Source organism: Elephas maximus, chromosome X (genome assembly GCF_024166365.1).
Source record: "Elephas maximus indicus isolate mEleMax1 chromosome X, mEleMax1 primary haplotype, whole genome shotgun sequence".
Taxonomy (NCBI): Eukaryota; Metazoa; Chordata; class Mammalia; order Proboscidea; family Elephantidae; genus Elephas; species Elephas maximus.
In genome coordinates, this window is record NC_064846.1 from 5719483 (window position 1) to 5744370 (window position 24888).

The following is a 24888-nucleotide window of genomic DNA, read 5'->3' on the forward strand; positions in this document are numbered from 1 at the left end:
CCCTGATTTTTTTTTTAGGAGCCCTGAACATCAAAGACAAAGTTGAGGAACTGGACTAAGTGGCAGGGGGAAGGAGAGATTGTTCAGAAGCAACGAGAAGTTACCAGACCTGACCTGGATGGCACTGGCACCCTGCAGGCTGGATCGGCTGGTGTGCACAACGAGGCAAGCAGTGGCACTCAGGACACATTTTCCACATTGGGAGAGACCGAGCAGTACAGACTCTGCTCAAGCCTCCAGAACCAGTGAGAAATGGTGCTCAATTGGTAAAAAATAAGTACGAATGTCTAACCTACTGTGCGGATCAACCCCTCCCCCCTTTTTGGGAAGTACCTCTCTCCGATTTACCTGCCCCCTCCGCGCTCTGCTCCAGGCCCTGGTCTGGCTTCAGTGATAGCCATTTCCCCTGGGCTGGAAGTAGGACCTGTTATGCACCCTGAATAGGTCAATACAAGAGGCCCTAAAACACAGCATTAACAGGATATACACCACAACTAACAATATACCAATACCAGGATAAGCTAGATAACTGGGATCTTCTGAAAAACACTTATGCTCATCAAAAGGCTTCACCAAAAGAGTAAAAAGAGAACCTACAGACTTGGAAAAAAATTTTGGCTATAATAAATCTGACAAAGTTCTAATCTCTAAAATCTACCAGAAAATCCAACATCTCTACAGCAAAAAGACAAATAATCCAAATAAAAAATGGGCAAGAGGTGGGGCCAAGATGGTGGAATAGTCAGACGCTTCCAGTGGTCCCTCTTACAACAAAGGCCCCCCACAAAAAACAAGTGAATCCATTGTATATGACAACCTAGGATCCCTGAACATAAAAGGCAAAGTTGAGGAATTGGACTGAGAGGCAGGGGGAGGTAGAGAAGGTTCAGAAGCAGTAAGGAGTTGCCAGACCTGACCTGGTGGGAACCAGGACTCTGCAGGCCGGACCCCTGGCACGAGTGCGGCGGGGCAAGCAGTGGTGTTCAGGACGCATTCTCCACATCAGGAGACATCAAGTGGTGGACAGTTCACTAATGCCTCCAGAATCAAGGAAAAGCAGTGATCTCGGCAAAAGGTAAGTATTTGCATCTAATCTACCATGGACCAAAAAACACCCTTTTGGGGTCTTCAACACAAGTAGCTATTTAAGATGCATCAGTTGGTCTCAACCCACTTAGAGCAAAGGAGAACAAAGAACACTAAAGATACAAGGTAATTATGAGCCCAAGAAACAGAAAAGACCACATAAACCAGAGACTACATCAGCCTGAGACCAGAAGAACTAGATGGTGCCCGGCTACAACCGATGACTGCCCTGACAGGGAACACAACAGAGAACCCCTGAGGGAGCAAGAGAGCAGTGGGATGCAGACCTCAAATTCTCATAAGACCAGACTTAATGGTCTGACTGAGACTGGAAGGACCCCAGTGGTCCTGGCCCCCAGACCTTCTGTTGCCCCAGGACAGGAACCATTCCCAAAGCCAACTCTTCAGACAGGGACTGGACTGGACTGGACTGGACAATGGGTTGGAGAGGGATGCTGGTGAGGAGTGGGCTTCTTGGATCAGGTGGACACTTGAGACTATGTTGGCATCTCCTGCCTGGAGGGGAGATGAGAGGGTGGAGGGGGTTAGAAGCTGGCAAAATGGACACGAAAAGAGAGAGTGGAGGGAGGGAGCGGGCTGTCTCATTAGAGGGAGAGCAATTGGGAGTATGTAGCAAGGACCGTGGTTTTAGGGGACATCTAGGTCAATCGGCATAATAAAATCTATTAAGAAAATATTCTGCATCCCACTTTGGAGAGTGGCATCTGGGGTCTTAAACACAAGCAAGCGGCCATCTAAGACACATCAATTGGTCTCAAAGGAGAATGAAGAACACCAAAGACACAAGGTAATTATGAGCCCAAGAGACAGAAAGGGCCACATAAACCAGAGACCACATCAGCCTGAGACCAGAAGAACTAGATGGTGCCCAGCTACAACTGATGAGTTCCCTGACAGGGAACACAACGGAGAGCCCCTGAGGGAGCAGGAGAGCAGTGGGATGCAGACCCCAAACTGTTGTAAAAAAGACCAGACTTAATGGTCTGACTAGACTAGAAGGACCCCAGAGGTCATGGTCGCCAGACCTTCTGTTAGCCCAAGACAGGAACCATTCCCAAAGCCAACTCTTCATACAGGGATTGGACTGAACTATGGGATAGAAAATGATACTGGTGAAGAGTGAGCTCCTTGGATCAAGTAGACACATGAGACTATGTGGGCAGGTCCTGTCTGGATAAGAGACGAGAGGGCAGAGGGGGTCAGAAGCTGGCTGAATGGACATGAAAATAGAGAGTGGAGGGAAGGAGTGTGCTGTCTCATTAGAGGGAGAGCAACTAGGAGTATATAGCAAGATGTATACAAATTTTTGTTTGAGTGACTGACTTGATTTGTAAACTTTCATTTAAAGCAGAATAAAAATTAAAAAACACCCCTTTGGAAAAAACTCTTTCCCCTTTAACTGATCCCTCCCTGCTCTGCACCAGGTCCTGAGCTGGCTTTAGTGATAGCTGCTTTCCTTGGGCTGGAGGTAGGACCTGTTGCGCACCCTGAGCCATCCTCCGGGCCTTGGAGAAAGAGCAAATTAACAAACAGGGAAAAATAGTCTGCCAGCTCTCCTACACTGGGAACCCAGGGCAGAAACAGTTCCTTTGCCTAGGCGCAGGCACAAGTGGTCCACAGACTTCAAATACCTTTCACCCCTGCACAGACCTGTGTGGGTCCATTTCAACAGTGTAGGCCCTCATTAGCACAGTACAACAGGGCATATACCTGAAGACTGTTTCAGCTACATGGTGGAGAGGGAGGTTCATGACGTTTGACACCACTCTGCGTATTAAGCAGGGTCCTCACCTACCCACATCAGGGGCCTGAGGACTGGTGGCTCCACCCATACCACTTAGCCACCTGAGACAGGGGTCCAAGAATAACTGGTGCCTCCCAGTCCTTACAGCCAACAGCACTGGATGCCCAAGTCTAGCTGCAAAACCCACCCACCTGTGCACTCTAGGGAACAGGGACACACTTCCCTCGCAGGCACTCAGGGGCAGCCGTCAGCCCCCTGTATTGCTCAGCGCGTGACCCCCTACCGCAGCTAGATACCTGTGCCTACTCCGATCACCCCTGCCTGCCTAGGACTGTAGGTAAGAGCCTGCAACCACACACTTGGTGACTGACGACCTGGACACCTGAGCCAAATCCGCAAAAGAAAAGTAAACAGACTCCTGGGTTCACATTCCTACCAACAGTTCTAGCCACCTGGAGACGGGATGGGAGAGCTTTAAAGACACCAATAGTCAAACCAGCTCACACGACCAACCTATTTGGGTGTATCAAAACAAAACAAGAAACTAGGAGATATTAAGCAAACATAAAACAAATAAATATAGTAACTTATTGATGGCTTGGAGACAACAGTCAATATCGAATCACATAAAGAGGCAGACCATGATGGCTTCAGCAAGCCATCAAAACAAAGAATCAAGAAAGCCAGAAAGGGATAGGAGCTGGTCGAATGGATATGGGAAATCCGGGGTGGAAAGGAGGAATGTGTGGTCACATTAGAGGGAGAGCACCTAGGGTCACATAACAATATGTGTACAAATTTTTGTATGAGAAACTAACTTAAGTTATAAACTTTCACCTAAAGCACAATTTAAAGAAAGGGGAAAAAAAGTCAAATGATAACGCAGTCGAAGACGGTTAGGACTAATAGACCACCAAGTTTCATAACTTGTAAGGTCTTGAGTAACTTTCAAAAGACTAGTTCTACTTGAGCGGGAGGGCTAGCAGTCTGATTACAATGCGTTATGAGATAAGCAGATGTTGAGAACGTGCAGGCAGTAAACACTATGATTCTGAACACATGGCAATACTGGGGAGGGCTCAGATGGGACGACAGTTCCAGGAGACAGGTAGCGGGGAGAAGAAATGAGCCCCTTCAAAGGCCAAAAGGAAGAAGGCAGTGGAGAGAGAGATTGAAGAGAGCAGTGCAAAGTCCTGGAGGAGGCAGGAAGGGAAAAGATCTAAAGCATGATTAGACCCTCAGTTAGTCAAGTTTACTGTTTATTTAAGAAAAGAAAGTACTGGCCCAAAAGAAAACAGAAAACTAAGACATACTTCAGTTCTAAGACCACATCAAGGCTGAAAAGTGTGTGTGTGTGTGTGTGTGTGTGTGTGTGTGTTTGTCTTCTACTTTCAAGTCACATCTGAAAATGAAGTATTTGCTTTAATCTATTAATTCTATAATTTGCTTAGAAAGTAAGGGTCTACTAAATTTCCCTTTAGTTTAAAATCTCAAAGCTGTTTATAAACATTTTCCCACTTCTAAAGAGAAAATAATGAGAAAGAATGAAGGCACACACACAAAAAATCCCCCTATGTTGCAAATACTCTATTTGCAGGATCATTTAAACCTCTCATTCAAATCATCAAAAGATATTTGTGCCCCCATAGCCCACTTTACCAAAGGAGCCCTGGTGGCACAGTGGTTCAGAACTTGGCTGCTAACTGCAAGGTCAGTGGTTCAAACCCATCGGTTGCTCCGCGGGAGAAAGCTCTGGCAGTCTGCTCCCGTAAAGATTACAGCCCTGGAATCCCTATGGGGCAGTTCTACTCTGTCCTGCAGAGTCACTATGAGTTGGAATTGACTCGATGGCAATAGGTTTAGTAGGGGTTTAGCCCACTTTACTAATTCTTATTTTTATGTTTTTACAAGTCAGCACAATTGGAGTAATGCAAGAAAGAACACAAGCTAGAAATGGTCCAGTGCTTAAGCTACAGGACAGGGTTTGACGTGGTTCAACAAAGCTAGGCAAAAAGAAATAAACAGTAAAGACTATGAAAACCAAAGGCGGAGTAACAAACGCCTGCAAATACTTATGAGGCCTGCTCTCAAAGGTGCTGCTGTTTCCAAGACCTCAGCTTCTAGCCTGTGTACACAGCACTCCACCACGAGTCAGGAAGGCTGCGAGTCTCCACAGCAAAGACTTTTAAACCCAGCTGCTTCTCTCTTGAAATCAGAGCTAGCAAGTCTACTCAGTTGTGCCTATTTGACTGCTATGGGAAGTCAAATTTACCAAGAACAAAACACAGCACAAACGAGCGAACAAACCAAAGCAGCCGACATCTTTGCCACTACAGGACTGCTAATCACCTCAGAGAATAAAAAGAAATAGGAGCTACTGTGATGCTGAAGAGCTTAATCTAAGATGTCACAGGGTAATGCAAAGTGCAGAAACACAAACTTGAACAAGCCTGAACAGGGTCAAAAGAAAAATGGAAAATCATTTCTGATGCCCTCTGTTTATTACATAGCCCTGCCTCTCTTATTTTGCATTTCTAGTTAAGATGCTTTCTGGGTTTAATACTCTGAAATTTAAAACTTTTAAATAATCCTTTATGAAGGTACAAGCAATTATCTATTAATAATAGTCTTTATTTATATAGTATCCTTTGAAATGGCTTAAAGTGTCCTACATATTCGCACAACATGGTATTAACGTTCCTTGCACGTGCCGAGAAAATGGTCTGCTAGTAACAGAACCGCTGGCATTTACTGGGCACTTCTTTTTGGTGTTTGTTTCTTATATGCCAGGCACTGTTGTAAGCACTCGCTGGAACTCATTTAACCCTCACCTCAACCCTATGGGACAGGGGCTCTTATTATTGCCATTATAGGTGAGAACATCGATGCACGTAAACCTTAGGTGACTTCCAAGGTTGCCAAGCAGGTACCATGATAGGACAAGGATTCAGATGGCCAGTTCTCAGAGCCTCCCACCAGAAGGCCTCTGCAGACTCAGCTCACTGGGCCTCCCCTGCCTATGGCTGAGGTGCACCTGGAACCCAGGGCTTGGGTTCATTTCCTTTACCTCTACTTCCCTTATGTCAGTCTACATCCCATGAGTTTACTTATACACTTAAGCCCTTGCCTTACCCAATTCAAGGAAGTTCATGCAGGCCTAGAGCTGTAAAGATGGACTTAAGTGACTCTAGTAAGACCTACATTTACCTAAAATATGTCTTCAAACTTTTTTGACCATGATTGACAGTAAGCAATACACATTACACTATGCCTCAATACACACACGTACACACACACAGAGAGAATACACCCCCTGCATACATATCTAGTATACAGTCTCACACCCAGCGCGCGCACACACACACGCACACACACCTTGTCTTAGTCCTGGTACTACCTCCAAGGAATGTCTTAGTCACCTAGTACTGCTATAACAGAAGTACCACAAGTGGATGGCTTTAACGAACAGAAATTGATTCTCTCGCAGTGTAGGAAGCTAGAAGTCCAAAGTCACAGAGCCAGCTCCACAGGAAGGCTTTCTCTCTCCATGGGCTCTAGAGGAAGGTCCTAATCTCTTCTGAGCTTCTGCTCCTGGGAGATCTTCATGTGGCTTGGCATCTCTCTTCCCCTATTTCTGCTTCTTAGCCTGCTTGTTTAATCTCTTTTATATCTCAAAAGAGACCACCTAAGACACACCCTACACTAATACTGCCATCATTAACATAACAGGACAACCCATTCCCAAATGGGATAATAACCACAGGCATAGAGGTTAGGATTTACAACACTTATTTTGGGGGGGCCACAATTCAATCCATCACACATCTAAAAGAAATGCTTCATGAAGTCATACTTAACCTATATTATGTGTCAGGCTCTGGATATTTTCTATTTTATTCCATCTTAAAATGCTGGCTGCAACCTAGTGAACTGCTTTTATGACTCACTAAGGGGTTGGGATCCTCAGTTTAAAATATTCTTGTCTAAAATTTGTATGATCTCTGATTACCCACATCTGAGTAAATGGTAAGCAAGTGATAAAGGAAATCAATGACAGAACTTTGTTACTAAATATACCACCCTCAAGAAACATATTCATCATTTTCCTGTAACATTACCAGGCTGGGTTCATAAGTACACGACTTTGATTTCTGTCTTTAAAAATTTTAAAGTATCAGAAGCATTTGTCACACTTTTTATAAAAATGTAACATTTACCTAGAACTAGTACAAGTGGTTTCTGAGAATTCAGTATGATTTCCAGTTTTTTGAAAAGCAAAGTAAAAATAAAACAAAAACAAATGCTTTGGCTAAACTATAAAATGTTAGCTACAAAATTTTCAAGTCTTACTGGGCTGAAAGAATACAGAAACAATCAAGCTAATGACTTGGGGTTGACTCTGTGTTGCCAAACTGCTCAAGTGGTGGGTGAAGTTCAATTCAAAGTTTCAGTCCTGACTTGAACACACTCAGTGACGAAAATACTAATGGAGACAGAGGCAAGCGAGAGCCAAAAGGGTAGTGTGGAAGGAAACAGCCCACTCATAGTCTATTCAACCCACAGCGGGGTTTGGATCCAGCATTCTTGGTCTCCGGCAGCCGGCTCACAGGTCCGAGAGCAAGTTTGCTTCTGACTTCCGAAGCCAGAAAAAGCCCTGCACTAACCAGTAGCTGGTTTACCAGTTTCAGTGATATTAGCAAAGTGATGTTTTCAAGCAGGGCCCATTGTATTGTTCAATGCAATCAGGCTTAGATTAGGCTTCCAGGAAATCCCTTTCTGGCACACTCACACATTCCCCACTGTGGCAGTTTGAAAACTTTTCTTCCCCTCCTGTCTCAGAGGAATAATTGTCCCTTCTCCTTTCCAGAACTGCCAGACCCACTGGGCTTGAGCCCATCCCTCTGCTTTCCCCAGGACCCTGCTCTAGTAACCATCCCTTCTTGCTCCTGCCTTCAGCTTCCTTCCCCATAGGCTCCCTACCGCCCAATCTACAAATACAACTTTCTCCAATTTGAGGAAATAAAACGCTTCTCTCAACCTGGCTATGCCCGGCCCTCCCCCCCTCCCCACCCCGTTTTTTAATCGCCTAATGGATCACAACAGTCCAGTCCTGTTGTGCACAGGGTCTTCATGAGTCCGGGGCCAACTCAACAGCAGCCAACAACAACACTCGCTTTAAATGCTTATAAACTGGTTTCTGCTCCCTCTAGCCTGAGATCATTTTGTTGGATTATAAAAAGTTCACCAAACTGATGCCAGGCTCAGTACTAGGCACTGGAGATCCAAAGATAAAGAGAGAAGGTCCCAGCCTCAAGCAGTTCACAGTCCGGATCCTCCCTCTCCTGGAACCCCTCTGCAACATGTCCTGCCCACAGCCATCTTCCTTCGGCCCTCTGCAAAGTGCACGATCCAGGGTCTTCTCTCCCCTCCCTTTCCTCCTAATTCCCTTGGTTGGACCCGTTCCCACTTCTACTCCCTATAAGCTGGCCTTTTCCAAGGTTTTGGTTTTGGACTTCTCTATGTACCCCGAGGTGACTTAGCCACGGACCCCCAGGTGGGAGTTCCCTGAAATTTCAGGTAAAATTTTGTTTATCAGTACATTTTTCAGAGGAAGAGAAATTAGAGTTGAAATTGTACTACCAAAGGAATCCACAACTCCAAGGGAATTAAGAACCACTATTCCAAATCTCTGGAAACCCTGGCGGCATGGTGGTTACGAGTTCGGCGGCTAACCAAAAGGTCAGCCGTTCAAACCCACAAGCCGCACCCTGGAAATCCTATGGGGCAGTCCTACTTTGTCCTATGGGGTTGCTATGAGTCGGAATTGACTGGACAGCAACGAGTTTATTCCAAATCTCTACCACCTGTCAGTCTGTTGTACTGTGGTGGCTTGTGTTTTGCTGTGATGCTGGAAGCTACGCACTGGTATTTCGTATGAATTTGTCATATCACTTATGCTAGACTGTCACATTCCCGAATGGGACTCAGTATCATTCTTCCTGTACTGCTCCTCCTCACTTGTCCTCACTGCTCCCCTCCACACACCACGCAGTACTCTGCAGGCACTGACACTGCTTTCCTAAATTAATTTGATTCTGAAACAATGTGCGTGTCCACCTGAATACCGGGGAGTGGTATTCCAAGGTGGCCCAGTAGTTAAGAGCTTGGTTACTAAACCAAAAGGATGGCAGTTTGAATCCACCAGCCACTCCTTGGAAACCCTATGGGGCAGTTCTACTCTGTCCTATGGGGTCACTATGAGTTGGAATCGACTCGACGGCAACAGCTTTGGTTTGTTTTTTTTTTTTTGTTTTTTGTTTTTTTGTATTATTCCAAGGGCAGTGTCAACTGCTGATCTGTTTGGATCTTATCTTGTATTGTTTTGGTATCTGGTTTAAAACTTTTTATTTTTAAAGGAAGACTTAGTGGCTAAAGCTTAGAGGATGCGATTTTCCAAAACTTTGTACGGGCAATTCCGTTCTCATTTTTTCTCTCGTTTGTTACCCTGTTGACTTCCTGAGGGAAGAAGTAGCGATTCCTAGCATAGATATGAAAAATACAGACTTCAGAAATTAATCCCTCTGTGGATGGCTCTAAGGAGCTGTGGTGATACAGTGGTTAAGCGCTCAGCTGCTAACCTAAAGACTGATGGTTCAAACCCACAGTCACTCCATGAGAAAAGATGTGGCAGTCTGCTTCTGAAAAGATTAAAGCCTTGGAAACTCTGCAGAGCAGTTCTACTCTGTCCTCTAGGGTTGCTGTGAGTCAAAATCGACTCAACGGCAACAGGTCTGGTTTTGGCGGATGGCTCTAAGAGCCAAACAGAAATTCCAGGTTCTAGCTGTAGGTCCACAGCACTCAGAAATCCATCTCATTTGTTCCCATATAATGATTTCTTCTTCAGTTTCTCCTAAACTGGAGTTCAATTAAAAAAGCTATCATTATACAACTCCCATGCAGAAGTCACGCTGAGGCTAGAGAGATAAAGGCCAAGCCCTGCCTTGATGAGCTCACAATACAGCAGGGGGGCAGGCATTCGCTAAGGCAGGTTGGGAGACGCGCTCTAACGGAAGGCTCTGGCAAGCCCAATGGCGGAACAAGTGAGAGGGAAGATGAATTCCCACTGGGGGATGGAAAAGGCCTGGGAAAGGGCTAAGGATTTCAGCCAGGTGTTGAAGGATGTATGCGTGGAAGATGGATGTTGAACACAGAAGGGACTGTAGGTCAGGGAAGAGTAAAAGCAACGACTCAGGAGCTGGGAAAGTGCAGCGTACACCAGAGAAGCACAGGGCAATCTGGTGTGGGTGGAGTCAATGAGGGACATGGAGAGATGTGATCATACCTATATTTTTTTAAAACTGGCAGCATTGTGTAGGATGGGTTGGAGGGGAAGGAAAGTGAAAGAAAGGAAGCCAGTTTGGAAGCAACTGCAAAAGATCATGACGCAAATCAGGAAGCACAAGTAGAAATGGGAAGAGACGTTTGAGATCGGCTAAGGAAGTAGAATCTACAGGATTTGGAACTGATGTGGCTATGGGAGGCAAGGTAGAGGAAGAAGAAAAAGTTGACTTCAAGTTATCAAGCCTTAGCAACTGAGAATCACCCAACTTATAGGACACATGGAAGGAGGTTAGGGAGATGATGAGCTTGGGATTCTCACAGACTTATAGATGAAGGTGTTTCAGGGTCAGGCCCATTAGGTTCACCCAAGGACAATATCAGGGCTGGATTTAGAAGTCATCCACCCAGCAGTGATAGCTTAAGCCATGGGACTAAATGAAATCACCAAGAGAAAGGGAGTAACATGAGAAGATGGCTAAGAGTGGAACACTGACAAGATGCTTACAGGATTTATGGGAAAAAAACAGAGGCAATGGAGACTGGGAAGGAATAGTCAAGATGGCACAATAACACGGGAGCCAAGTAAGAAGGCTTTCAAGGGGGTGATTATAATTTTTGAATACCAGGGAGAGATGAAATGGCAAGAAGATTGAAATGAGTCACTAGATTTGACCAGTAAGAGGTCATGAGCTCAATGAAGGTAGCTTCAATAAAGCTGGATACCGGAATGGGCTGGAGGGAACTGTAGATGAGGCTAGGCTAGACTATTCTTTTCAGATGGTTGGCACTGAAGTGAGAGATGGGACAGTAGTGTAAGGCAAAATCTGGTCTAACACCTGACATATTTGGGAGTAAACCCTAGGACAGACAGAAGATGCCAGTCCTTGCTTTTCTGAATAGAAAGTACACTGCAGAGGGTGACAGGTCCTAACACTCAGCCATCCTTCAGCCACAGCACCATGATTGTCTCTCAAGTGACAACCTAAACAACTCCCATCTTGAAAATAAGATAGAACATTACATACTTTGACACATAGCACAAGTTGACACCTGCTGTGTGAACCATTCTTTAATTTCTGAGAATTTACGGCCAGATCTGCAAAACCCAAGACAGAACGCATTCCCTAACTGGGCTTTTGTGAATTAGACTGACATTTTGACCTTCATTATTATTTAGAAGATGTGTTCCCATAAAAGTCCTTTTATCTTTTTTTTTATCCAAATACAGTTAAAAATATTTAATAAATATTTTTTCACATTACATATTTAACCAAAAACTAAGAAAAGGCTGAAAATATATTCTAACTATATGATATGATCATTTGTTTTTAAGCACTACGTTTTAACCTGTAATCAACCTATAAGTACTTCATATTCTTCTAGGCCTGCATGGTCTTCATGTAATTGTCCATCCATCATGAATTTCCTTTGACTGAAACAAGTGCTGGTAAAATATGGGAAGGGAGAAACCTTGTTTCACTAGAAAAAATTTCAGGCCTTTATTGCAAAAAAGAAAAAAAATTAAAAGACAGTTATAGGAAGAACTGTAATACAAAGCAGTTCTTCTACCTAATGACCTCTTTCATTACCTTCAGTTTAGCCTGCAGTACGTTATCCCACGTTACTGCTAGGTGCCGATGAGTAGGTTCCGACTCATAGCCACCTTATGCACAACAGAATAAAACACTGCCTAGCCCTGCGCCATCCTCACAATCATTGTTATGCTAGAGCCCATTGTTGCAGCCACCGTTATCAGTCCATCTTGTGAGGAGGGTTTTCCTTTTTTTCACTGACCCTCTACCGAGCATGATGTCCTTCTCCAAGGACTGGTCCCTCCTGATAACATGCCCAAAGTACGTGAGATGTAGTACTTATCCTAAAATAAAGGGGTGTGTGTATTTACACGCATTCTTTCCTGGCTCTCTCCTTAGCAGGTGTTTACCTCCATGTTTGTTTAGAGTCATTCAGAGGGGGAGGGGGTGGAGGGAAGAGTAGATGGAGGTAAGGTGAGAAGGAGAGGAATAAAAAGATGCAAAGAAAGCATGAGAGAATAAAAGACAGCAAGACCACGGCAGGATATAAAGAAAAATTGTTTTAAGAGCAAGGCTCCTGGAAAGGTTTATTTCAGTCACATGGTAGAAAAAAAAAATAAAGGAAGAATACTCAAACAGTAGAATGAATAGAAGGCCAAGTTTTACGTACACATGCTGAATCCCCTTATGGACTAAGTCACAGATTATAACTAATTCAATGCATAATATATCTATCCTGCCATATATATACTAAATGCTATCAAATGATATTTGAAATGCCATTCTTTTAAGAAATAAACCCGCCCAATTCAGCTACTCTCTGCAATACCTATACTACACATCTGTATTTTCAAAGCATGTTTGCCCAAATGACATTCAGGCTCAAATGATTTGTCCCCATTTCTCACTGAGCCACAAAAGCCTGACACGCGTCACACATCAGGTGCCATGCTGGAAGCACTGGATTCTGGGATAGAAGTGCACACTGCTGACCAGCTGCACTGAGCTGCCCATACCCTACCTCACTACCTTCTCTATTTAAAGAGGGCTGGCCCAGACGGAGGGCACTTGGGGCTGGAAGAGCATGAGTTTCTCTGAGGGAAGCTACCAGGCACACACAGGGCTCCCATCGGCCTCGCAGGCACCGAGTTCCCGTGCAGCCCATCGGCACAGACCAGTAGGGGAGACCTAGGCCCTTTGGGAATGATAAGTGTTTAATAAACAGTCCTCATACGCATCACACTGCAAAGTGTGACACAAACTGAATACAAGAGAATCCTGGCCCACAGACTGTTCTCACAGAGGAGGCACCCGAGAAACTCATCTCGCCGAATTTACCAGATTGTGTGCCAGGGGAAAGGCGTGTCTGGTGAGGATCTCAAACATATCTCTTCTGCTGTGGCCTTCCTGTTTCAACGCGAACCTCAGGTTTCTCATGTCCTAAGGGCAAAGGAGAATTGTGAAAATTCAGGCTTCAGATAGTCACGTTTATTAGCAAAACAATCTTCCATTTAACTGAAGGAGAAGATTCACTTACCTGAAAGGGCAATTAATCTAGATTACCAAGAAAACCTTTGTTTTAGATGCTATTTTGACATATCCAATTTAAGAATATCTGAAAACATTCCCATTGTAGTCATAAATGTAAAAACAAAACAAAGCAACTAAAGAGATGACAGATAAAAGTCACTTTGTAAGAAGAAAAAAGCAAACCTTGTCTTGCACATGAGCTAAAGTGTCTATCTACTTTAACTGGCTTCTGAAGTATTTAATTATAAAACAGTATTTTATTCACGTATCTTTTTAAAAGAGTATTTGCTATCACATATAATCTCAAAATTGTCAAACATGTCATTAAAATGAGCTCTTCCTCTTCCCTCATATTTTTTCTTTTAAGTCTCATTTTAAAATTTAGAAAATGATCAGCATCTTAAGTTCTTATGTGAGTAATATAAATGTTTTTAAAAAATTATTGCGGTAAATGTATAAAAAACATTTGTCATTTCAACATTTTTTTACCTGTACAGTTCAGTGAAATTACGCGCATCATGCTGTACAACCATCACCGCTATGCAGCTCCAGATTTTTCCATGGCCCTTAACAGAAGCTCAGCATCCCCTAAGTAATGACTGCCCCTGCTCCCTCCCTTCTACGCCTAGTACCCACTGCTAAACTTTGGTCTCTATATATTTACCTATTCTAAGTATTTCACATAAGTGAGATCAAACGATATTTGTCTTTTTGCAACTGACTTATTTCATTCAGCATATGTTTTTAAGATTCGTCCACATTGGGGTATGTATCAGTACTTCCTTTCTCTTTATGGCTGAGTAGTATTCCATTGTAATGATGGACCCCATTTTGTTTATCCATGCATCTTTTCATGGAATTTAGGTTGTTTCCACCTTTTGGCTATTGTGAATAATGCTGCAATTAACACTGGTGTACAAGTATCTGCTCGAGCCCCTGCTTTGAAGTCTTTTGCGTCTGTAGCCAGGAGTGGAACTGCTAGAACATATGGTAATTCTATGCTTAACTTTTTGAGAAACCACCAAATTGTTATCCAAAGTGGTTGCACCATTTTATAGTCTCACCATATAAGTAATATATTTTTCTTATATAGTTTTACTTTCACGGAGTTCTATATAAACCACATTAAGTACCTCATATTAATAGTGACTGCTTCCAGGAACCAAAAAGTAATGACCCAAACCAGATTTAAAAGATAGCTTCAAATACGTATCTCTTTTATAAACTTGAGGTTAGTAACCTTCTTTTAAATAGAATTCGAACAAAATACCCATTGCCATCAACTCTATTCTGACTCATAGTGACAGAGTAGAACTGCCCCAACAGGGTTTCCTAGGCTGTAATCTTTATGGAGGCAGATTGCCACATCTTTCTCCCGTGGAGCCAATCACAGGTTCGAACCCCTGATCTTTGGTTAGCAGTCAAGCTCTTAACCACTGCACCACCAGGGCTCCTTCCAAACAAAATAGGCTCCTTTAAATGTCAACTTGTGCTGTAAGTCAAAGTATCTAATGTTCTATTTTCTTTTCAAGACAGAAGTTGTTTAGGTTGTCTCTTCAGAGACAATCATGGCGCTGTAGCTGAGGGATGGCTGAGTGTTAGGACCCGTCACCCTCTGCAGCGCACTTTCTGTTCAGAAAAGCAAGGACTGTGCTGGAGCCTGGAGACAGAGTAAGGCTGAGACAGGCTCAGCCCCTCCCTCTTGGCTGTTACAATCTTTATATTTTTCAAAGTGCTTTTCCATTTATTATCTCAAGAGTATTCTTGAAGCCTAGTAAGTTTTTGTTCTGAAGGACCAGCAAGTCTTGCTATATACAAGCCATCCCAAAATGCAAACAGCAGCAAGCGAAGTCTAAATAACTAGACTCTAAAACATCCAGTGAACGACCAAGACCGATCACTCTGAATACAAATGGCAACTACTGGTCCTTCCCCGCTCTGTGATTCTGTGCTTTCATTTTTAAAAGAACAGGATAAATCCAACAACTTATACACCCTCTTTAAAGTGGTTTACCAAAATATACCTGCAGAAACCTGAGATATTAGTTGTTGGTCCATGATGCAAAGTAATAGTCAAATGGAGGAAAAAATTGCTCCAATGAGATGATATACTTTAAAAGGCAGGGTTGGCAACCAGTCATAAGTACAATACTTGATTAGCCAAGGACCCTCAGGGATCAAGGACCTGTGACAAACTTTCTTCCTAGCAGTCATGGCTTAGCTGATAACTCTGTACCGTCATTCTCTTAACCACTTGGCCAGAAATTACACCATTTCTAGATACACATTTATTCTGCTCCCTCAGTAATTCTAACCACTACTTTCAATGTGCCAAAATACAAATAATTCAAGCAACTGCTTTTTGCCGTCCAGTTCAGATCTAATTAAAAGGCAGAAGGAATTACTACTCCATCTTTCCAACAAGAAAACTGTAGTGGAAAACGCAAATAAGTCACAGGCAACAGATCACCAAATCTCTAACAGAAATATGAGCAGATACTAAACACTGAGTTCTACCTGGGACCTCTGAGCCTGACTTGTCAGGGAAGGACGCCTGGGAAAGATCCTTGCGGCATAAGAGCCTCCCAGTAAGACCCTCAACCTATTCAACTACTGGGTCACGTGGGGATGATGCGCAAAGCCTCGCTACGTTATCAGAGCTGAAGCAAACACGCCCCATTACAACAATTCTGAAGGGCTGATTTATTGAGGCACCATTCCCACAACGCATCTCTAAATAAAACACAAATGACTTCTGGCTTCAAAACACAAGTGTCTTTCAACATACTAAATGGGGTAAGAAGTAGACGAGAGAAGGCTTTGTGGTGGCATGGTTTTCCTTTTTTTTTTTTTTAAAGACTCCAAGTTGTCAGCAGGGGCTGGAATGGGACCTGGGGGAAGAATTCACAAATTCAGAGCCACCCTCGTAGGCAATACACCTGCTGCCCTGTTGCTGGATGATGTAATGGACAGCCACTATGGGAAAGGTGCTACTGGGAAGCAGAAATCTCCATGTGCAGCGTGGGCAGGAAAAAACGTGTCAGAGCTGTTTCGGGAGGATCACACAGTTATATTACGGTTATTGACTGCAGACGAAAGCTGACCTATGACAGACAGGATGTTGAGTCTTCCGCTCCACTGCACCAGATTCCTTCTATACCAATTTCTGCTGAGAAAATGAAATCTGATTCTTGTGACATCAGTGTTGCCAGGGAGATAAAGACTGTGCTACTACATTGTTCCAGGCCATCTGCTTTGGGCTCACTCAAATTCCAATAAATGTACGTATAACACTTCAGAATTATGCTCCGTGAGTTGTGCCTAAGCATTTAGTCAAAGGGCAGGAGTGTGCTTTGTCTTATTAATTTTTTAGTTTGGGAGGGGGGGTTAATGTTCAACTACAAGTTTTTCCTATTGACAAGACAGTAAATAGAATTTTTAAAAAACCCTATTAGAGAAAGTTACTTCAAAATCAAAATAGCACTCTCATTCTCCTTGGGTGCTTTGCTATAACATTTGACTCCCGTGGATCCTTTCAGGCAAAATGCAAACCCTTCCTTAGAAGAAATCCCCAGTTTATGGTGATGGAGCTTTGGCAATGGACACTGGCGACGGCTGCACAGCATGATTACTATAACTGATGTCACTGAATTGTACATGCAAAAAATGTTAAATTGGCAAATGTGTCACATACATTTTTACAAGAACAAAAAATAATTTTAAAAAGTACCATCTCTCTAGATCCCAAAGAGTAGACAGTAGCTGGGATTGTAGAGAAGGTAGCTCACATTAAAACGGAAACAAACAAACAAAACTGAGGGGAGGAGTGATGGGGGATTTCAGTTCAAGTTTAATAATAAGATAATCCTTTGGTCCCTGATAGAGTGTACTAGTCTTGATCGTTTACAAGCTGGAGATAAAAACATCCTACTGTGTTCATAATCCAAACATAAATAGAACAGATTGCTTTTTTTCCAAATCACGAGTGCATGAGACTAGAAAAAGGCAACTTTGGTTCTAGTTCTGACTCTTCCATTGACTCCTTGGGCAGCCTTAGACAAGTCATCTCATTCAACAAAGGCCTCATTTCAGTTAGCAGCCAAGCTTTTAACCAGTGCGCCACCAGGGCTCCTTGCACAGATTTTACAGCACATCAAATGTACATACAGAGCATTTGTATCTATAAACCTATTGCCATCGAGTTGATTTCCACTCATAGGGACCCTACAGGACAGAGCAGAACTGCCCCATAGGGTTTCCAAGGCTGTAAATCTCTAGGGAAGCAGACTGCCACCACATCTTTCTCCTATGGAGTGGCTGGTGGGTTTGAATGGCCGATTTTTTGGTTAGCAGCTGAGTGCTTAACCACTGCACCACCAGGGCTCCTTCAAAGTTCAGCCCAGGTCAACTTTTCTATGGCCCTTGAGCTGAGAATGTTTTTTACATATTTAAAGAGTTCAGGGGGAAAAAAAAACACAAAGAAGAATATGCAACAGAGATCATAAGTGGCCCACAAAGCCTAAAAATAGTTACTATCCGGCCTTTTACAGAAACAGTCTGTCGACCCCAGGACTAGATCGAAGGTTCACAGTCATCTGAGATGCTTTAGAGAGTCCCAACCTTCTGGCTCCAAACCTTCAGAGACTATCTCACAGTTGGATTTGGAACAGAACGCAAAGATCCACATTTTACAGTTTCCAAGGTTATCCTGACACATATCTAGGTTGGACAACCATTGGAACAGATCACCTCCCAAATTCCCCTCCAGCTCTTTCCAGGATCAAGCATTAGTCTACACATTGCAGTCTGCTGATACCCAGTACCTGGAAGGCAGGTTTTCTTGCCAGAGGGTTTATTATGCTGTTTACAAAATGATCGTTTCACTGTGTTTGGATCCCAAGTTTGCCATTTCCTATGTGACCTTGGCTAAGTTACCTCATTTTTCAGATCCTCAGGCTCCCCACCTATAAAATGGGGATGCTACCACAATTTTATTTTACCACCTACCTCCACATGGTGTTTGGACTGACACAGAGATGTGTAGTAAAACAGTTATTATTACAACTGATTAAATTTTGTTATCAAATCTGTGCCTCTCACCATCCTGAAACAAAGTATCAGGCCACTGCCTTTTAAAATTATCTAAGCAACAGGAAACCCCGGTGGCGTAGTGGTTACGTGTTATGGCTACTAACCAAAGGGCCGGCAGTTGGAACCTGCCAGGCGCTCCTTGGAAACTCTGTGGGGCAGTTCTATTCTTTTCCTATAGGGTCACTATGAGTCGGAATCGACTCGACGGCACTGGGTTTCATTTTTCGTTTTGGAAGCAACAGTTGGAGCCCTCGGCAGTTCAAATCCACCAGCCGCTCCTTGCAAAGCCAACGGGGCAGCTCTAATCTGTCCTACAGGTTCACTATGAGTCGGAACTGACTCTAGGGCACCTAAGAACAACAACAAGAAGCAAAAGTTACAAAGGTTGTTAGAGTTAAGGTCACAAGCTGCTTACAAAGGGAAAATGTTCTTGTATTCCTCCTTCCTTTCACAGAGTGAAGGTGTCCAGCTGGTAATATGTCCTTATCAAGGGACACCAGGAGCAGGCTTCAGAAAAAACTAAAAAGCTTAAAAATTTTTTTATCTATAAAGTTTTCTTCCTATCAGTCAAGCTAACAAACTGACCAGCTCCTTGACTCCACATACTTGGTGATGCCAGCAGGTCAGTTTTATGGGAACTATTTCCCTCAGTCATTTTAGAAAGTTCCACCATGAAGGTCTGAAGAATCATTTCCGGGATCTTAGCTAAAAAAGGGACTTTGATCGTTCTTGAAACCCACATTAACTTGCTACTATCATTCGGCACTCATGTGTCTTTTTCTTTGGGCAAGAAAGTACTGAATCTCTTACTTTACAAGTAATATCTAGACCATAGGAATTTTCTCCTCTACTTGTGGCGCCTCCCATTTTTTCAATTCTTGAGATCACACCCAGAGGAACATCAAGTATTAGAGCAGAATCCTGTAATGGACAAAAAGACAAAGTAAGTATTTCTGATAGTATAGAATTAAAACATCAAAAACATACAAAATGACAACAACCGTAAGCTTTCAGGACCCATTTATGAATAAACATGTGATCTAGGTCACACGTGAAAGAGCAAGTGTTAAAATAGTCAATTATGCAATTAAAATGTATCCCCCAATACGGCCCCATTCCTCACTGCCTCCAGACTAACTTAGACTAAACTTCTAGCTATGCAATTCAAGGGCCCGGTGATGCTGTGTCTCTGCAGACTTCTCTCCCATGGCATCCTACGCTCCATCCACAGTGAACTCCTTCACCATTCTTCAAACATTTCATTGACAATCAGGCCTATGTGCTTTGCTCAAGGCATTCACTTTGCCTGAGATGACCTACCTTCTCCAAATACCAAAATTCTCCCCATAGCTTATGACTCAGCAGGCATCACCTCTAATGAAGCCTTGCTTCCCAATTGGATTAGATGGCTTCCTCCTCTGATGTCTCACATCACTTGCTTCATTCTGTCTTGTTACCATGTATTTACATGTCTGTATTCTCCCACTAGAAACCCACATCTGGAAGGAGTGCCTGTCTTAGTCACTGGTACACTTTCCAAAGCACATGGGCCTTTACGCATAGCAATGCTTCTCAATGCGGAGCCCAACTGGTCCGTTGACTGCTGGTAGGATGGAGTCATGTCAGTGAAGTAATACAGCAATTGTCACAACAAGCTAATCACAGCAGGTGCCACGTACAGAATCCCTCCTCTGTGCCCGGTCCTGCAATAGGGGCTTTGCATTCATTGTCTTGTTTTATCCTCACAACCATTCCAGGACATAGATGAATCCCTGTTTTCCAGCGTGGCAACCAAAGTTTTAAAATTTTTCAATAACTTGCCTAGTAACTATGGGGCAGGGCTGAGATTCAAGCCAAGGTCTGGTTGATACACATCTAAAGAGCCACAAAAATGTTCCTATCCTTTGACCCAATGATTTCACTCCAAAGAGCTCATCTTGTGGCTATCATTCAACAGGAGGAGAAAGGCAATACGCATGAAGATGCTGAATGGAGCCAGTGGTGGACATCTGGGTGGAGAAAATTATAGTCAACAGAATGGATAGGCACGCAGCTATTCCAGTATTTATGGTACATGGAAAAATCAATTTAAGTAGAAAAAACCCAATGCCGTCGAGTCGATTCTGACTCATAGCAACCCTATAGGCCAGAGTAGAACTGCCCTATAAAGCAGTATCCAAAATACACTGTTGACTACAATAATGTAAATACCTATTAATATGAACAAAGATAGAAAGGGCTATGCACATCTCTTAATCCGAATTTGGACTCTGACAATAAAGAAAAAAGGTATTTGCTGAATTTTTTTTCTTTAAAATGTCCTTTGGGGAGGATAAAATTAAAATAAAGTTTTTTCTCTTAACTTTAAATCCTTCTCCTTAAAATATGATACAAAAACTAAGACCTTCCTTGTAAAATATAAATCTAGCTCATGGGTTGTCTAGAAATTCAGAAAGCCTAAGACTGCAGTAGCCTAGAATATGGCTCAGGGACAAAAACGAATGAACGACTGATACACCCAACAACTTCGGATGAATTTTAAGAGCATCACGCTGAAGTGAAAAAAGCCAATCTCAAAAGGTCACATACTGTATGACTGCGTTTAGCCAACGTTCTTGAAACGACCAAGTTGTAGAGATGGAGGACAGAGAAGTGGTTGCCAGAGGCTGCAGAGAGGAAGGGTACGACTATAAAGGGGCAGCACAAGGGAGTTCTCTTGAAGTGATAGATTGCTGGTGGTGGTGACACAAATTTATACATGGAATCAAATGCTAAAGAATTACACACAAAGACATAAAACAGAATGCATGCAAAAATTGGTGAAATCTGAGTAAGGCCTGTAATCTAGTTCACTGCACTGTGCCAATCAATCTCCTGATTTTGATAAAGCAATATAGTTATCCGGGGGACCTGGGTGATAGGTAGTACATAGGACTGCTCTGTGCTATTTTTGCAAGTTCTTATGAGTTCATAATTATTTCGAAACAAAAAGCTTTAAAAAGTTATTGTGGTGTAGTGAAAAGAGCACAAGTTCTTGAGTTGGACAAAACTGGTCGCAATCTGAGCTTTGACACTTATTAGCTGGATGATTCCGGCAAGTTGCTGCATCTCATTTACCTGTGAAGTACGCAGGATTCCAGATAACGCACCTAGAATGGTGCCTGGCAGGGGGGGGGCTAGAAAACAGTGGAAATTGCTGCTGTTGTTATGGCAAAGAATACCTTAGTACTTGGAAGGCAGAACTGTGCTCTGCAAATACAGCAGATGACTATGCTCTATCAAGCATCTAAACAGGTCTTTCTCTTTGTACCTATCAGGAGGCATATTTTAGCTGCTGCTATGGGATGAGACACCTAGTACATGACTCTAATCCAAAGACCTAAAGAAAAAAGTGCTATTCGGTAACTGTGTACATATAAAAAAAAAAAAAACATATATAGCTGGATATTATAAGACATTTATTTGTCAATACAATCTATTAAAGACATAGTATCAAGCAATTGATATCAATTACTATGCTTAGGTTATACTGAGATTTATGGGGGCCTGTAAAAGTTCGGGAAACCCTGGTGGTATAGTGGTTAAATGCTACAGCTGCTAATCAAAAGACCAGCAGTTCAAATCCACCAGGTGGCTCCTTGGAAACTCTATGGGGGCAGCTCTATTCTGTCTTACAGGGTCGCTATGAGTTGGAATTGACTCAACGGCAGCGGGTTTGGTTTTGGTAAAAGTTCAGCTGTATTTCTAAATGTCAAACTTGTACCTAAAATACACAGACTGGTCACTAAATGAAAATGTGATATTCTAACGTCAATATGGAAGCAAGAATGCAAAAAAAAGGGCAGAGGAATTCAAAGTGCGATGAAGTTCTGGCCTTGCTGTCCTCTGTCCCTGTACAGAGGATATTCCATAGCTCTGACTGCCTTGACCCAACCTAAAACAGAAAATGGGACACTGAGGAGACACAGATAGGTTCTGGTCAAAAGTGACCAAAGTCTAACGAGGCTACTTGCCACGTTCTCCCTGAATGACAGGTTCAGGATCAGACAGCTCAGCTGGCCAAACTGGAAGATCCAGGAATAGGAAAAGTAGCCTAACTCTCTAGAAACCTGAGTCTTCACTATCTAAATACCATTAAATATTTAAGGATTCTCAACTGTCCATTCTAGCTCAAAATTCCATGCTTAGGTTATTATTATTATGCTTAGGTTATATTGAGATTTATGGGGGCCCGTAAAAGTTCGGTGGGTTTGATCTGCTGGTCTTTTGATTCTCAACTGTCCATTCTAGCTCAAAATTCCATGTTGTTGTACCTCTAAGGATCTAAAAGAATTGAGAAGTAAATATGACAAACTAAAACAAACAAACAAACAAAAAAGCAGGCAACCAGCGTCACAAAACAATTTGTGTATTGTTTAATGAGAAACTAATTTGCTCTGTAAACTTTCAGCTAAAGCACAATATAAATAAATAAATAAATAAATAAAGCATTCGCTATCTCTCTCGAGTGCATATTAAGTAACAAAAACTGTACTGGGCACTAGGGGTCCATGAAGATAAACAAGATGCACATGCTGCGCTTGGGGGTGAAGAGGGGGTAGGGGACTTGGCACTAGTTGGGAGATGAGATATGTTTACCAGAACGACCACAATGCCAAATCGCTAGTGTCAAGAGCTATGAGAAAGCTTCAGACAAAGTGGGGTGGGAGGTGTTCTAGATCGAACTGTGTCCCCCAAGAAGACATGTTGAAGTCCTAAACCCTGTGCCTGTGACCATGACCATGTCTGGATATAGTTTTTTGGGGCAGGTGTTATCAGTTAAGTCATACTGGAGTACAGTAGGTCCTAATCCTAACCCCTCCAAGTGATGGTTCATATGAAGGGAGAACAGACATGGAGAACAGTGTCACATGCAGGGGGACAACAGAGGCAGATGCATCTACCAGCAGTGAAGGAACTCCAAGGACTGCTCGATGGATCACTTTGGTGTGGCCTTTCTAGTCTTATAGCTCCCACCCAAGTGATCGGCTGGAACTGTGCAAATAAGGCAATTATGATCTATCAAGGGGATTAGTCAATTTTGCCTTAAAAGAGAGTCAATTCCAGAGCAGAGAGAGGATCCCACCATCATCAAGGAAGAACAGCCAGGAGCAGAGAGTGCGTCCTTTGGACCCAGGATCCCTGTGCTGAGAAGCTCCCGGACGCAGGAGACAAACAGCTGTAACACTAAAGACAAGTGAGAAGCAGTGACAGAGAGACAGCAACAGGAGAGATCGGCAAGGTAGATCAATAGGGGACAGTGCAATGGGCTTCCTGGCCGACGGTGTGAGACAGCTGAGCGCCTCTGGGGCAAGTCTTACTGCTGGAGTGGGGTGCCTCTAGGCGTTTATTGGCAGGGGCTAAAAGCTTTGTAACACTTGCCTGAACAGGGCAGAGGCCTAGGGCCAGAGAGACATGTGCCATCGGGCACAGCTGAAAAGGAGCTGTCCTGATGCAAGAACTGTATCCTGAGTGTTCCCAAGCCTGAATTGTAACGTATTATTTCCCTAATAAACCCTGTAACTGTAAGTATGGTGAGTTCTGTGTGGCCATTTCAATAAGTTATTGAACCCAGCAGAAAAGTAGAGCGTGCCATGGGAAACATGGTGGGTGTCAGAATTGGTAAAGATGGCAGAGACAGTAAGCATGTCTGACCTCCGCCTCATAGGAATCAGCCTTGGGCTGTTCATCTTGATTCTCCTTCCCCCTTGTGAAGTGACAGGAGACAGACACTGCCCTCACGTCATTTTTACACTAGGAGAGAGACCTTGAACTCTCAGAGTCCCTAGAAGGAATCAACACGGCCAAGACCCTAAATTTGGGCTTCTTCTAGCCTCCAGAACCGTGAGGCAGTATGTTTCTGTTCTTTAAAGCCACCCACTTTGTGGACACTAAGACAGGAAGTCAGGGGCAGCAGTGAATTTCTTACTGATTGGATCACATGAAAGTTCTGTGGCAACGACAACATTAAAGATGAACCTTAAAGGATGTAATGATAACGTTTGGAGATTGGCCTTTTGGAGGTAACAGACACCAAACGCACACATGAGGGCAAATAGGAGGATTTTATTAAAAACACCAACAAACAAGTGGGCTGGGTTTCAGACAGGGTGTTTAGGGAACTACCTGGAGAGTACACTGGGCTAGGATCAGGGAATCTGGGACGCATGGAATGTGTTCTGAGACAGGGAATGGCGCTGTATGAGGATTCATCTTAGCAGCATTGAACAGCGTGGACTGGAAAGGAAGGACCATACACAGGAATCATGGAGGCTAATGCTTTAGTGGAAGTGAGAGGCTATGAAGACCTGAAATTGGAAAGTAACTGAGGCAGGAAGCAAAGAAGGAGGTGGGTGTAAGAATCTGCTGAGCTACTGGGGAAGATTCAAAGACAACTCAGATTTAGGCCTAGGTTATCTGGGATGATTGTGGAACCACCAAGAGATGTGAGGAACACAAGGTGTTTTGGAGAAAGAGAACACTGTCAATTTTATACATAACTGG

The 24888-nt window shown here is 43.3% G+C and overlaps 1 protein-coding gene across 3 annotated transcripts in view; it reads right to left on the bottom strand.

Annotated features, from left to right (window-relative positions):
* MTM1 (myotubularin 1) overlaps positions 1-24888 on the bottom strand; it is a 108075-nt gene that overhangs the window by 37597 nt on the left and 45590 nt on the right. For all 3 annotated transcript variants that reach the window (XM_049871626.1, XM_049871624.1, XM_049871627.1), the window contains 2 exons: positions 19156-19266; positions 13063-13164 (listed from right to left, as the gene is read on the bottom strand). In XM_049871626.1, coding sequence (XP_049727583.1) covers positions 13063-13164; positions 19156-19266 — 213 coding nt within the window. The remainder of the gene's footprint in view (positions 1-13062; positions 13165-19155; positions 19267-24888) is intronic.